The sequence below is a fragment of the Miscanthus floridulus genome, chromosome 5 (genome assembly GCF_019320115.1).
Source record: "Miscanthus floridulus cultivar M001 chromosome 5, ASM1932011v1, whole genome shotgun sequence".
NCBI classification, from domain to species: domain Eukaryota; kingdom Viridiplantae; phylum Streptophyta; class Magnoliopsida; order Poales; family Poaceae; genus Miscanthus; species Miscanthus floridulus.
The window spans coordinates 148189269-148200710 of record NC_089584.1 but is presented as its reverse complement, the minus strand read 5'-3'; the positions used below and the strand labels follow the sequence as shown (position 1 = coordinate 148200710).

The 11442-nt window shown below is 45.0% G+C and overlaps 2 protein-coding genes and 1 pseudogene across 4 annotated transcripts; 1 reads left to right on the top strand and 2 right to left on the bottom strand.

Annotated features, from left to right (window-relative positions):
- Positions 1-337: 337 nt before the first annotated feature.
- On the bottom strand, positions 338-3476 carry LOC136451140 (thioredoxin Y, chloroplastic-like). 3 transcript variants are annotated; one of them, XM_066451891.1, is made up of 5 exons: positions 3180-3476; positions 2349-2437; positions 1359-1536; positions 1188-1261; positions 338-803 (listed from the first exon to the last, which is right to left on the bottom strand). In XM_066451891.1, the coding sequence occupies exons 1-4, from the start codon at positions 3360-3362 to the stop codon at positions 1196-1198; spliced, it is 516 nt and encodes a 171-aa protein (XP_066307988.1). In that variant the 5' UTR covers positions 3363-3476; the 3' UTR covers positions 338-803; positions 1188-1195. The 3 variants fall into 3 exon arrangements, with proteins under 3 accessions (XP_066307988.1, XP_066307990.1, XP_066307987.1); XM_066451893.1 differs by having other exon boundaries at positions 338-753; XM_066451890.1 differs by having other exon boundaries at positions 342-790.
- A 167-nt stretch (positions 3477-3643) lies between these two features.
- Positions 3644-7096, top strand: LOC136451139 (syntaxin-61-like). Its single transcript, XM_066451889.1, has 7 exons — positions 3644-3836; positions 4413-4526; positions 5120-5233; positions 5501-5649; positions 6467-6557; positions 6636-6701; positions 6856-7096. Exons 1-7 carry the CDS (start codon positions 3783-3785, stop codon positions 6964-6966), a joined length of 699 nt encoding a protein of 232 aa, XP_066307986.1. The 5' UTR covers positions 3644-3782; the 3' UTR covers positions 6967-7096.
- Positions 7097-9306: 2210 nt separating this feature from the next.
- LOC136451138 (cationic peroxidase SPC4-like) lies at positions 9307-10562 on the bottom strand (annotated as a pseudogene).
- Between the last annotated feature and the right edge of the window lie 880 nt (positions 10563-11442).

The window sequence follows — 11442 nt, the reverse complement described above, 5'->3', positions numbered from 1 at the left end:
AACATTTGGCACCCATCATTACCATTAGCACAGGCACCGAGCCAAAGTATATTGCTAAACAAGCATGGGACTCGTACACACCCGGACACCTGGTGGCTTTGGGTGAAATAGAGCGACAAGCTTTGTAGAGTTCTTCTAGAAGGTATCCACAGCAGCACCACTTACTATTGTATCCTCAGGCAATTGCATTTTTATACAGGAACACAAGTTTTCCACTAAGCAAAGAAGTCTCATCTACTCCGTACATGATTCATAAGAACGAAAAATCCTCCAAGGCCCAGCACCAAAGCACTATACTACTAAGTCTAATATTTACTCCAGAAAAAAGATCAGACAATTTTGCAGGTTTCAGGAATGGAGAGAAGACAATCTTAAAGGTATATTGATCACTTGCTTATTCGCTACACAAACTGATATTCTATAATGAAGATAGATGCTCGAATCCACAATCATTCGCGCCCGTAAGTGAGATACAGCAGGGAAAGAAGAATAATTCATCGTCCCTATGCCTTCAAATAGTACGGCTCAGTTCGGGACAAAGGATACGGCATGAAAACGACAGCTTTTCTTCCCATTCACAAATACCACATTGTAAGATAGAAAAATCTAGTGGTTGAATAATTTTAACACAACAAAGCATACTAAACGATATGAAAGGTTTGAATCTTGGATGTACACCTTCATATCCTAAATGTCCCATCGCTTGCCAGCAATTTACCTTTGGTGACAAACAATTCATTGAGCATCCATTCACTTGCATGGTCCGACAAAGAAAAGGTAGCTTCAGCAGCTGGTAAGAATAACTACATCATGAAAGTCAACAAAGAAAATAATTGGATTGCAGATATAAGCACCTCAGCATGGTTTTCTTTCAACGTATCTTTACTAATGCTGAAGGACCGGGTTAATATTTATGCTGGGTAGCACTATTGGTTTATATGAGCAGGTAGGTTAAGATGAAGAAGGAATTACAGTTCAGTATTGCATCAAGAAGCAGAGGATTCAACGATTCACAATATCATAGTTTCAGATTGTAACTATGAAGAAAAAAATGCCTATTCATATCGCAGTCTAAGTAGAACCTCATGAACAATAATAAAGAATTCAACATGAAGAGGCACATGTTGTGAGGTAGCACCAAGTAATTTTTTTGGGGGGTGGGGGTTGGGCGATCCTGCCCTGCTTACCATATGTGCTACTTCGTGACTGCCAAAGCATTCTCAATCTGTTCGATCATCTGGTTAGCAGGCAATGCTCCCTCCTGAATGCCAGGTAGCAACAGAGAGAAAAAACATAGTATATTAGCACAAGTTAAATTATTGATGAAAATTGAAAACATTGTTTCGTTCAACACTCACAAAGCGATAGCAAGGTTTCCCATCCTTGAATATGATAAAAGTTGGCAATGCTTCAATTCTGTAACGACTTGCAATGCTAGTGTACTTCTCAGTATCAATTTTCACAACTTGAATTTTGTCGCCTAACTTTTCACTGACTTCTTCAAGTATGGGAACCATGTATTGGCATGGACCACACCTGACCAAAAAGAACAAAAGTAAATATAATTGTATGTTACAGACGTATGTAGAGACAGAGAGCAATGCTGGTGTACAGACTGCTCATAATTAATTTGAATGATGAAGTATCTTCCTAATAGCCTAATATGCATGGTGTAATGGAGCTAACAAACCAATAGACACAGCTGTCCCCTAGAAGTTGGGACAATGTTTGATGAGTATATTATGAAACAAGATTTCTGGATTTTGATAGAACTCAAAGGGAAAAAATGAACAATATCATGAACAGAACATGACCAAATTAATCATATAGTGATGTTTTTTCTGTTAGAAAATGAATGCACATCATCATGAACAGTACCAGAACATAGAAAGTAGGGGGTTTGAAATCAGTAAGGCATATTTGAGGTATTGCAAATACCAATTGTGAAGGAAATACAATTGAACATGTTAGTACACATGGTGAACACTAAAGACAAAGTGAAAAAACAGACTCAACCTCTCCAGCTTTTCCCCACTTGAGCAAAAAAGAGTGCAAAAACTATTCAATTTTCACCAAAAGTTTGGTATCTTCCCAAAAATAAAAAGGGTACAAGGTCGTAGATATTATGCATGTGATTTACGCAGATGATGAACACAATGCTAGTCCAGTGCAATGTTCACCTCCCAAATGGTTGGTGACACCTTGGCATAATGGCAAGAACATGAAACACACCAAAGTCCTAAAAACACAACAATAATGAAGAGAACTTATATCTAGTAGAGAGCACTGAAATAGCTCAACATGACATTTGGCACCACCACTTTCACTACTTCCAGTAAGTAACTTACCAAGTTGCATAGAAGTCAACTAATAAAGGCTTCTCAGACTTCTCCAACAACTCATCAAATGAAGAAAAAGTTTGCTTCTTAGCTTCCACCTATCCAAAAATTAAATACGGATAAAATATCAGAAGAAATGGCAGAAATCCACAAGTTCTCTTTTTGAGAGGGTAAAAAAGAGCTATGCAGCCCTAATGGAAAAGGATACATGTAAGAAAACAGTTATAGGACTATAAGCACACATAAAAAGATTGCATATAGTATCAGTTGGCACTTGCTCACTTCTAGAGCTACTCAACGGATGAGATCAAAACTACAATTTCAGAAAACTGGAAAGTAATCCGACAAGTATTAAAAGGAAAAACATCGCATAGCTATTACATGGCATAAGTGTTTCCACCTACATAAGGTTGACAACCTAAATAGATAAGGGGTCATTTTTCAAAAAAGTTGGATACATCCAAGATACACCAAGTTCATACTAGTTTATTGTTTCTGAGCCCAGATGTCTGAGACTAGGAACTGAAATTTTGATACAGTAGCAGAAATAAAATTGGATGGCTCATAGTAGTTGCAAACTCTGAAAACTACTGCGAGGAGTACAGGACAGAGTTCATGCATCTGGACAGCAGCCAGTGGAACCTAGCTTGTCAATATCCCGCCGTTAATTTGGATGTGAGTTTCTATAATACATTTTAGTTTCTAAAGCAACGATTCCACTGTATTCGCGCATACCATTCCATTCCAATTTCCATTGGCTGGCACAGTAGCCAACACTACTTCGTCTGGAACGCAACGAGAACCAGAGAGTACAGGGCAGGAATGCCAGGAAGGTCTCACCCGTAGCGTGGCGCCCCGCCGAGAACGCGCGGCCCCTCCCCTGAGTCCCAGAGCCGGCGTCGAGCAGCGCAGCGGCATCCACCGCGCCGGAGCCGGGCGTGCGGCGAGCGCGGCCGGCCGGCACGGAGTTGGCGACGCCAGCGCCGAGCGTACTGTGGCGCTGCCGGTAGCGAAGGTCGCCATGAGGGTGGTAGGGGTCGTCGAGCCGCTCGCCCTAGGGTTTCTCGACGCCGGTGTGGCTCCCCTTGCCGGCTGGCTTCCTTATCTGCTTCGCCTCTCGCTCCCTTTCCCAATACCGCGGAGGAAGAAAGAAGGGAAGGGAGAGCGACGACTCAGAGTCACTGTGCGGTGGGCCCGGAGCGCCACGTGGGGACAGTGGTTGCTCCGTGCACCGAGTCCACGAGCGCGGCCGCGGCAAGCAGGTGGGCCCGTGGTGGCAGTGTCACCGACTCAGTGGAAATGGGATCTCTCTCTCGTCTGCGCCGCGACTCCGCACCAAATCCCCTGGCCCCCAAAATTTTGCTAGGGTTTGGTGGGGAGGAAATCCAGGCATCCAGGCGCCCAGGCCCAGCAATCCGATAGAATCCGTTCGTCGGAGAGGCCATGAGCTCGGCGCAGGATCCGTTCTACGTCGTCCGGGAGGAGATCCAGGACTCGGTAATCCGTACTTCCCTCTCGCTCTTTACTACACTCTTATTTGTGCAGTGATTGCCAACCTTTCCTATCATCATTGAGCCGTCGTTCTGCATCGTTAGAGGTTGGAAATCCGAGCGCTGTTGTCTGATCTCACCGTGTTCGCAAATTGTACCAAATCGGGACAGAGAGATGCTGAGGTGGCCAATATGCAGCTACCAGCTAGGGATGTTCATGCTCTCGAAAATCTAAATTTGCAGTATGGGCTCAATTTTTGTGTATAGACATAGGTGAATGGGGACATGGACGCTACTTGTTACACCTGCAGCACTAAACACTCACAGTAGAGGCTCAGGCATTTACTTGATCTGGTAACTCATGGTTGAATTGTTCCCTCGCCTTTTGTTCTTGACTCTCAGGGTCTCTCTCATAGTTCCACAAACATATCGCACCATCTTGCAGTTACATCTGGTTTCCAGTTATCCCTGCGAAACTCTACTGAAGCCTTGGAAACATATATAGGCATATAGCCCGTCCAAGTACATGTTTAGATGTTATTCTTTCGGTATGGTCCTCAGGATAAATTTATTTTTGTTTCAGATTGATAAACTGCAAAGTACCTTCCACCGTTGGGAGCAAACTGCTTCAAACACAGGAGAATATGTTCATCTGACAAAGGAGCTTCTGACCAGCTGTGAAAGCATCGAGTGGCAGGTAGGAACCAAGTCTTTGACGTTGTCATTACTCCGTTGTTGGTACATTTAGAAGAAATTTAAGCAGAAATGGAGATATGTTAGGGGGTGTTTGGTTCCTACAGGAAAATTTTAGTCCCTGTCCCATCGGATGTTTGGACACATGCATGAAGTATTAAATATAGACGAAAAAATAACTAATTGCACAGATTGTGGCTAATTTGCGAGATGAATTTTTTAAGCCTAATTAGTCCATGATTTGACAATGTGGTGCTACAGTAAATATGTGCTAATGGCGGATTAATTAGGCTTAATAAATTCGTCTCGTAAATTAGTCTCCATCTGTGTAATTAGTTTTATAATTAACTCATATTTAGTTCTCCTAAATAGCATCCGAACGTCCGATGTGACATGGACTAAAATTTAGTCCGGGAAACCAAACACCCCCTTATTCTTTTCCTTCTTTGTTCATTTTCCGCTACCATATTTATTCCTATATGAGATCAGGTTATGCACCTAATGTATCATTTTACCATTTATGGAATACTGTCTCCACTTTCTTGATGTATGAATTATTCTGGCCTAAATGGTGCTTGCTTGTGTTCAACTTGAAAGGTAGATGAGCTGGAAAAGACAATCTCAGTCGCATCAAGGGATCCAGCATACTATGGACTTGACGAAGTTGAGCTTTCCAGACGAAGAAACTGGACTGCTTCTGCTCGTAAGCAGGTATGCATTCGATCATATTGTAGCAACTCTTCAGTGATGTGATGATTGGACTCTTTGATGTCTTTTCTTAGATGTATTTGTTAGGATCACCAACGAGGTATATTTTGAACATGAATGAGTTACACAACTTCAGGTTGCATGATTTCCTGTTGTTTGGTAAAGACAATAAGGAATAATATATTACCATGTTCCAAATTCTGCAGTTGCCAATGGACTTTATTTTATTATATGGATCCTCACTTACAGTTTATGCATGAACATATCCAGGTTGGTACAGTCAAGAGAGCTATTGAAAAGGGCAAGAGCAATGCAGCAACTTCAAAATACCAGGATACAAGCAGGACCAACCACTATTCTGCCCAAGATAATGATGACTTTATTTCTTCAGAATCAGATAGACAGCTTCTACTCATGAGGTGTGTTTAATTTGTTACTTTTAACGAACTTTACAAACATTTTTGTTAGAAATATGTTGCCCGTTCAGCATTCAACATATGCAACTCAGATCTGTGTCTATTGTCGTAGGTAGTGTACAGTTCATAAATTTGTTGTTTTCCTAGTCAAAGTTTGCCTTAGTGGCACATAAACCTTGTATTCCTCCTCAGTTGTTCTAGTTAGTGTCTTCGCTTCTCCTCCTGGAATATTACATTGGTTTACTTATCGTTGCTCACTGATTCTTGTGTTTCTAACAGCACATCATCATTAATTTTATGTAAATGTAAGTAACCATACTTTTTTTGCTGTTGCTTTCTCTAGAATATCAAAATCTCAGACCATTTTGTCAAGCTGTCAAAAGTTGTAAAAGAAATGCAGATGATGATTAAACTTGTAATTCTAAGACCTAATATTTCTTAGTTGCATATTTACCATGGTAACCATGTGGGTGTGAGGATCATAACTTCATATGTTTTCTGTTGATTCATGTCTGTACTGACTTTTCCTTCTGGCAGCAAGGTTAACTGTTTTTTGATCTACATAGTTTTACAACATTTATTAGCTCTGTTGCTGTTGTCTTGTTTCTAGAAGATGGACGCGTACTACGGTAGTAGGCTGTCAACAGCAATCATGTCATTCGTAATATTTGTTTATTCCTTCAGTAGTGAATATAGATAGAAATAACATACACTGATTAAACTCAAATTTCCTAGGCAGATTATATCTATAGTTATATATACTTCCAGGGTAGCCATGTGAAGTTCGCATGTTTTCCATTGACTTGATATATGTACCCAGGCAGCAGGATGAGGAACTTGATGAGCTCAGTGAAAGTGTCCAAAGGATTGGTGGTGTAGGGCTAACCATACACGAAGAGCTGTCCGGACAGGTAATTGCTATTGACAAGGAGCAAAGTTTGTAGAGCCGTGCAGGAGCATTAACTGGAATGCATGCGCCTGTTTTACAGGAAAGGATCCTAAACGACCTAAGCTTGGAGACGGAGACTACTTCCAACAGACTTGATTTCGTGCAGGTCTGCTCTTTGGCCATCTTCAGTGGTTTCTCCTATTTTGCGTTCCAGTTTGCATACCCACATGTCAAGACCCGCGTTACCATTTTCTTCCTTACCCCAATAATTCAATCACAAAACGAAGCCCTAAAATGTCTTGTCCCATTTTGTGGTGCAGAAAAGAGTGGCCATGGTGATGAAGAAGGCTGGCATCAAGGGTCAGATCATGTTGATCGCGTTCCTGGTTGTTCTATTCATCATTCTTTTCGTTTTGGTGTTCTTGACATAGCCAAGTGCACCAGTTGCCTCATCTAGCTTCTCCCATTTGTCGTGCCTCCCTACTGTAATTTGTGGTGAAACATAAATCTACGTACTGGAGTTACCGATCCTATCCCAATTTTCCTTGTAACGTGCCATTCTGTCTGAGATCTTCAACATACACTGGATCGGAACTAGAGTATATTATTAGTGCTAGACGTCCTTGCTGAAACCTTTACACACGGATTTTGGTTGCCAGCCAATCTGCCATGCTCAGTTGGTCACCTTATTTTCGACATCTAGACGCTTTGGGGGCAATGTCTCTGCTTTCTCTCTGTTGACACTAACACGCGCTGCATCTGTGTTAACAAACACTAAAACAACGACCACGGCTAATCCTAGTAATTACCACTCCCAAGCATGCTGACGTGCATGATCATCGCATCCTTGCTCTTGCCTTGCCTGGGTCGTTTCAACTCAAAAGAAGGCATTGGTTGTGGCCACAATATAGAGCACAAATAATTTAGACCGCACGATCTGAGTTGTACGGTTTGTGTTACTCTTACAAAGCTGTTTAATGTGCAAGTCTCTCTGTTAGTTAGATCGGCATCCTTTGATTAGTCGGATCAGTGCACGACGACGCCGCTTGTCAAATGATAAAATCTCTCTCTCGGTGCTCACAGTCACAACAGCTCACCTATATAATTTGGGTGACATTTTTTTTGGTAATACGTATCTGTATTTCTAATTAAGGGTGCATACAAATACAGACACGTACGTATAGGATACAGAGACAACTGTCCCAGCCAATCTTCACGAAGAACCCTAAACAAGAAAAAAATTACATCGATGCCCCTGATCCTTCGCGAACCATACGTGATCGACCACCCCGCTGCCGGCCGCCGTCGTCGAAGAAGAAGCCGAACACCACCATGAGCTGGGAAAGTCCCATCGCACGCTGGCTTTGAAAGGAGTCGAAGTAGACACCCGTCATGGGAAACAGGATGAAGTCGACTGGGGTCGCGCCCAACTTCTCCAGCTCGAGGATCTGAGCACGCCACCAGCGACCGCCGCCACCGAGCGAGGATTGAGCTAGATCCGTCCGGCCAGCAACCACAATAACCACAGATAGCTCCGCATCCTTGCAAAAGAAGGCTAACAGCAACATCACCTAGCAAAGACGATGAAGCGCCAGCCCCGGACTCCTGTACAGAACTCTCCGACCTCGCCATAGGCACTGGAGAAGAACGCCGCCGAGACGAAGGAGATGTGGGGAGAAGTTATTCTCCAGCGTTGTCGACTCCTCCATCTTGTCGACGCCACCCAGAAAAGCACGCCGCAGAAGACCCCCCCCCCCCCCCCCCCCCCCCGACGAACCCTAGCTCCGCCATCAGTAGATGACGAGGAAACCCTAGACCTAGGTAGACTCGCACCTACTCTACATACAGCCGCACGGCGATTCCCCGCCCCATTCCCCTCTCCAAAGCCTCTCCGGCCACCGAAGAGGAAAGGGGCCGGTGAAATCGTCGCCAGAAACGCGCGTCGCCTCCTTTTCGCCCGGGACAACCGTAGCAAGGGGAAAAGGAAGATTAGCTGTCCAGTGATGTGGTTGGACCTTATTTGGGTGACATTTGGAACATGGCAAAACACAGTTGCTACTTGCTACACGTACTTGAGGACTTGGAATCGCGATCCATGCAAAGCCATATATGGGCAGGCCGGATTTGAAATGCAGCTTCTTGTGTGGTTTTTAGTGACTTGGAATAATGCAACTATGCAAGTGATTTGGAATTGCGTGCATATCTTCCTTTACAAATTTAGCCGAGTGCTACATTGGGTTTTGTTGCCGGTGCAGTGTTCTCTCAGTATTGGTAACATTGGACTTTTCTAGTCTGTCCAATGTATCTTCCTTTGACCTGCTGTCTGATTGTACACGTCTGTCCAAACACAAACAGGATGCCTGCTGACTGAGCCTGATGTGTGTTGTTATGCTTTCAATACAAGCATGGATTTTTGTCTTTGGTCTGATGTCTGTTGTTGCCGATTATAAGTATTCACCAAAGTCAATGTTGGTTGAATTTTTGTTTCTTCTTAATGCTCTTTTAGGATTTTCTATTCTATTTTGCCGGTCCATGCATCCTGTTTTGAAGATTAGTGCAGTCTTATAGTGTAGTAAAATAACAGAAATGGCAATACGTAGCTGCACACTTGCGCTTGCACGGTATGATTTCTGCCATGGCCACTTTATTATTTCTCCAAGCTAGATGCTTTGGGGGCGCTGCTGCAAAGTTGACTGCTTACTAGTCGACACGAGACTGCTAGTGCTTAGCTGCTGCATCCTGTCAACATTAGGCACCACTTGCACACCGACCACGGCCAGAGCTAGCTATCTAGTCGACACGAGACCTCGGCACCCAGACGCCACGCACGCACGCTTACAGGTCTAGAACACGAGGCTCTCTGCAGCCTCCTCGACGACGGACCACGGCATCGTCACGTCGGCGTTGCGGGCGGAGCAGTTGGTGCGGATCTCCCCCTGCGCCCCCGTGAGCACATTGATTTGCCCCATCTTCACCACGGAGAAGGCGAACTGGTCGAAGAAGTCCTTCTGGCTGCGCGCGAACTTCTCGACGAGAGGCCTAGTGCCGGGGTTGGTGAAGAGGTCCTGGTCGGAGGTGAAGAGCCCCTCCCGGTTCACCAGGTTCACGTAGTACTTGTTGTCGAACGCGTCAGGCGTGCGCACGTCCAGCACCCTCCGCCGGTCGGTGCCCTTGGCCGGGCAGGTCCGCCGGAGCTGGCTGGCGAAGGTGGCGTTCAGCGTCGGGTCCGGGCGCGGGAACAGGCGGTCCTCGAACGACGCGCAGTGGCCTAGCCCGATGGTGTGCCCGCCCGACAGCGCCACCAGGTCCGTCGCGTCCAGGTTGATCTTGGACAGCACGGCCAGCAGCGCCGGCACGGTGGCCGTCGGCGGCGGGAGGTCGCTCAGGACGTCCTCCTGCGTCGCGAAGCTGGTGCTGTCGCGCCGACCCAGGGGCACCTTGTAGCTGGGCCCGCCGGACTGCTGGCAGGCAGGCAGGCAGAGTGTGAGCCTGAAGAACCAACCAGAGGAGTGTGCATGCAGTGCAGTGCATAGGGCTGCATGCATGCGTAAACAGCCTACGTACCACGACGATGGAGTCCCGGGCGGCGAGCGCGAGGACGTCGGAGCAGGAGACGACGGCGCCACCGCACTCCTTCTGGAGGCGGTCGTGGATGTCGTTGATGGCCTTGAACGCGGTGGGACGCAGCGTGAGGTTGGGCGGCGCCTGCTGCTCGCCCGGGCCGGTGGCGGAGCCGTCCAGGAGCACGGAGGCGTCGCAGCCCTGGACGAAGCAGTCGTGGAAGTGGAGGCGGAGGAGGCCGGCGGCGAGGCCGACGTCCCTGCGCACGGCGTCCTGCACGAAGCTCCGCACGATGGACTCCGCCTTGGGGCAGCTGCACTTGTAGAAGTCGAAGGACAGGCCCGGCGCCAGCGGAGGAGGCTGCCTCGCGTTGCCGGTGTTGCCGGCCTCGGCGGTAGTAGGCGCAGAGGAGGAGGAGGACGGCCGCCACCGCGGCAGGCGAAGCGAGCGTAGCAGCACGAGACATGTCTGTAGCACGTACGGTGAGGTAGCGCGGAGCGAGTGTGGAGATCGAGCAACACTGGTAGGGTGTGGTAACTAGCAAAAGCCGCTATTTCAGCTAAGGAGGGGATGGCCGGCTTAGCCTTGTGGCTATATATATATATATATATATATATATAGGGAGAGGCTATTCAGTAGCCGGCTACAAAATAAGTTATTCTGTAGCCACCTCCATTTACTATAATTTTATATACTAATTTACTATAATATAAATACATATTTACGATAGTTGGGTTACTATAACACATAGGGATATTTACCATAACGTTATATTAAACCACTTAGTAAGGAGTTACTATAATCTCGTAAAATAACATAGTAATTATCGTAACTCAAAGTGGCTACAGAATAAGTTATTCTGTAGCCAGCTACAGGATAGTAGTTCTATATATATTCAGTAGTCAGCTATAAAATAAATTATTCTGTAGCCACCTCCATTTACGATAATTTTATATACTAATTTACGATAATGTCAATATATATTTACGATAGTTGGGTTACTATAACACATGGGGATATTTACCATAACGTTATAGTAAACCACTTAGTAAGGAGTTACTATAATCTCGTAAATTAACATAGTAATTATCGTAACTCAAAGTGGCTACGAAATAAGTTATTTTGTAGTCAGCTACAGAGTAGTTCTATATATATATATATATATATATATATATATATATATATATATATATATATATATTTGACAGCACTCCACAGTCCAGTCTCCCGGCCCCCATTTTATACACGTAAAAAATCGTTTTTACAATAAAGTTTTAAACAAACAAACATTTCCCTCAAAAAAACAAACAAACAAGTAAAAATGATATATATATATATATATATAA

Excerpts from the sequence above, each read along its gene's own strand:
- LOC136451140 (XM_066451891.1), bottom strand. The coding sequence starts at position 3,362 with ATGGCGACCTTCGCTACCGGCAGCGCCACAGTACGCTCGGCGCTGGCG. Across the intron at positions 2,438-3,179 it reads GGCGGGGCGCCACGCTACGG|GTGGAAGCTAAGAAGCAAAC; the intron begins GTGAGACCTTCC and ends ATTTTTGGATAG. Across the intron at positions 1,537-2,348 it reads GTTGACTTCTATGCAACTTG|GTGTGGTCCATGCCAATACA; the intron begins GTAAGTTACTTA and ends CTTTTTGGTCAG.
- LOC136451139 (XM_066451889.1), top strand. The coding sequence starts at position 3,783 with ATGAGCTCGGCGCAGGATCCGTTCTACGTCGTCCGGGAGGAGATCCAG. Across the intron at positions 3,837-4,412 it reads GGGAGGAGATCCAGGACTCG|ATTGATAAACTGCAAAGTAC; the intron begins GTAATCCGTACT and ends TTTTTGTTTCAG. Across the intron at positions 5,650-6,466 it reads AGACAGCTTCTACTCATGAG|GCAGCAGGATGAGGAACTTG; the intron begins GTGTGTTTAATT and ends ATATGTACCCAG.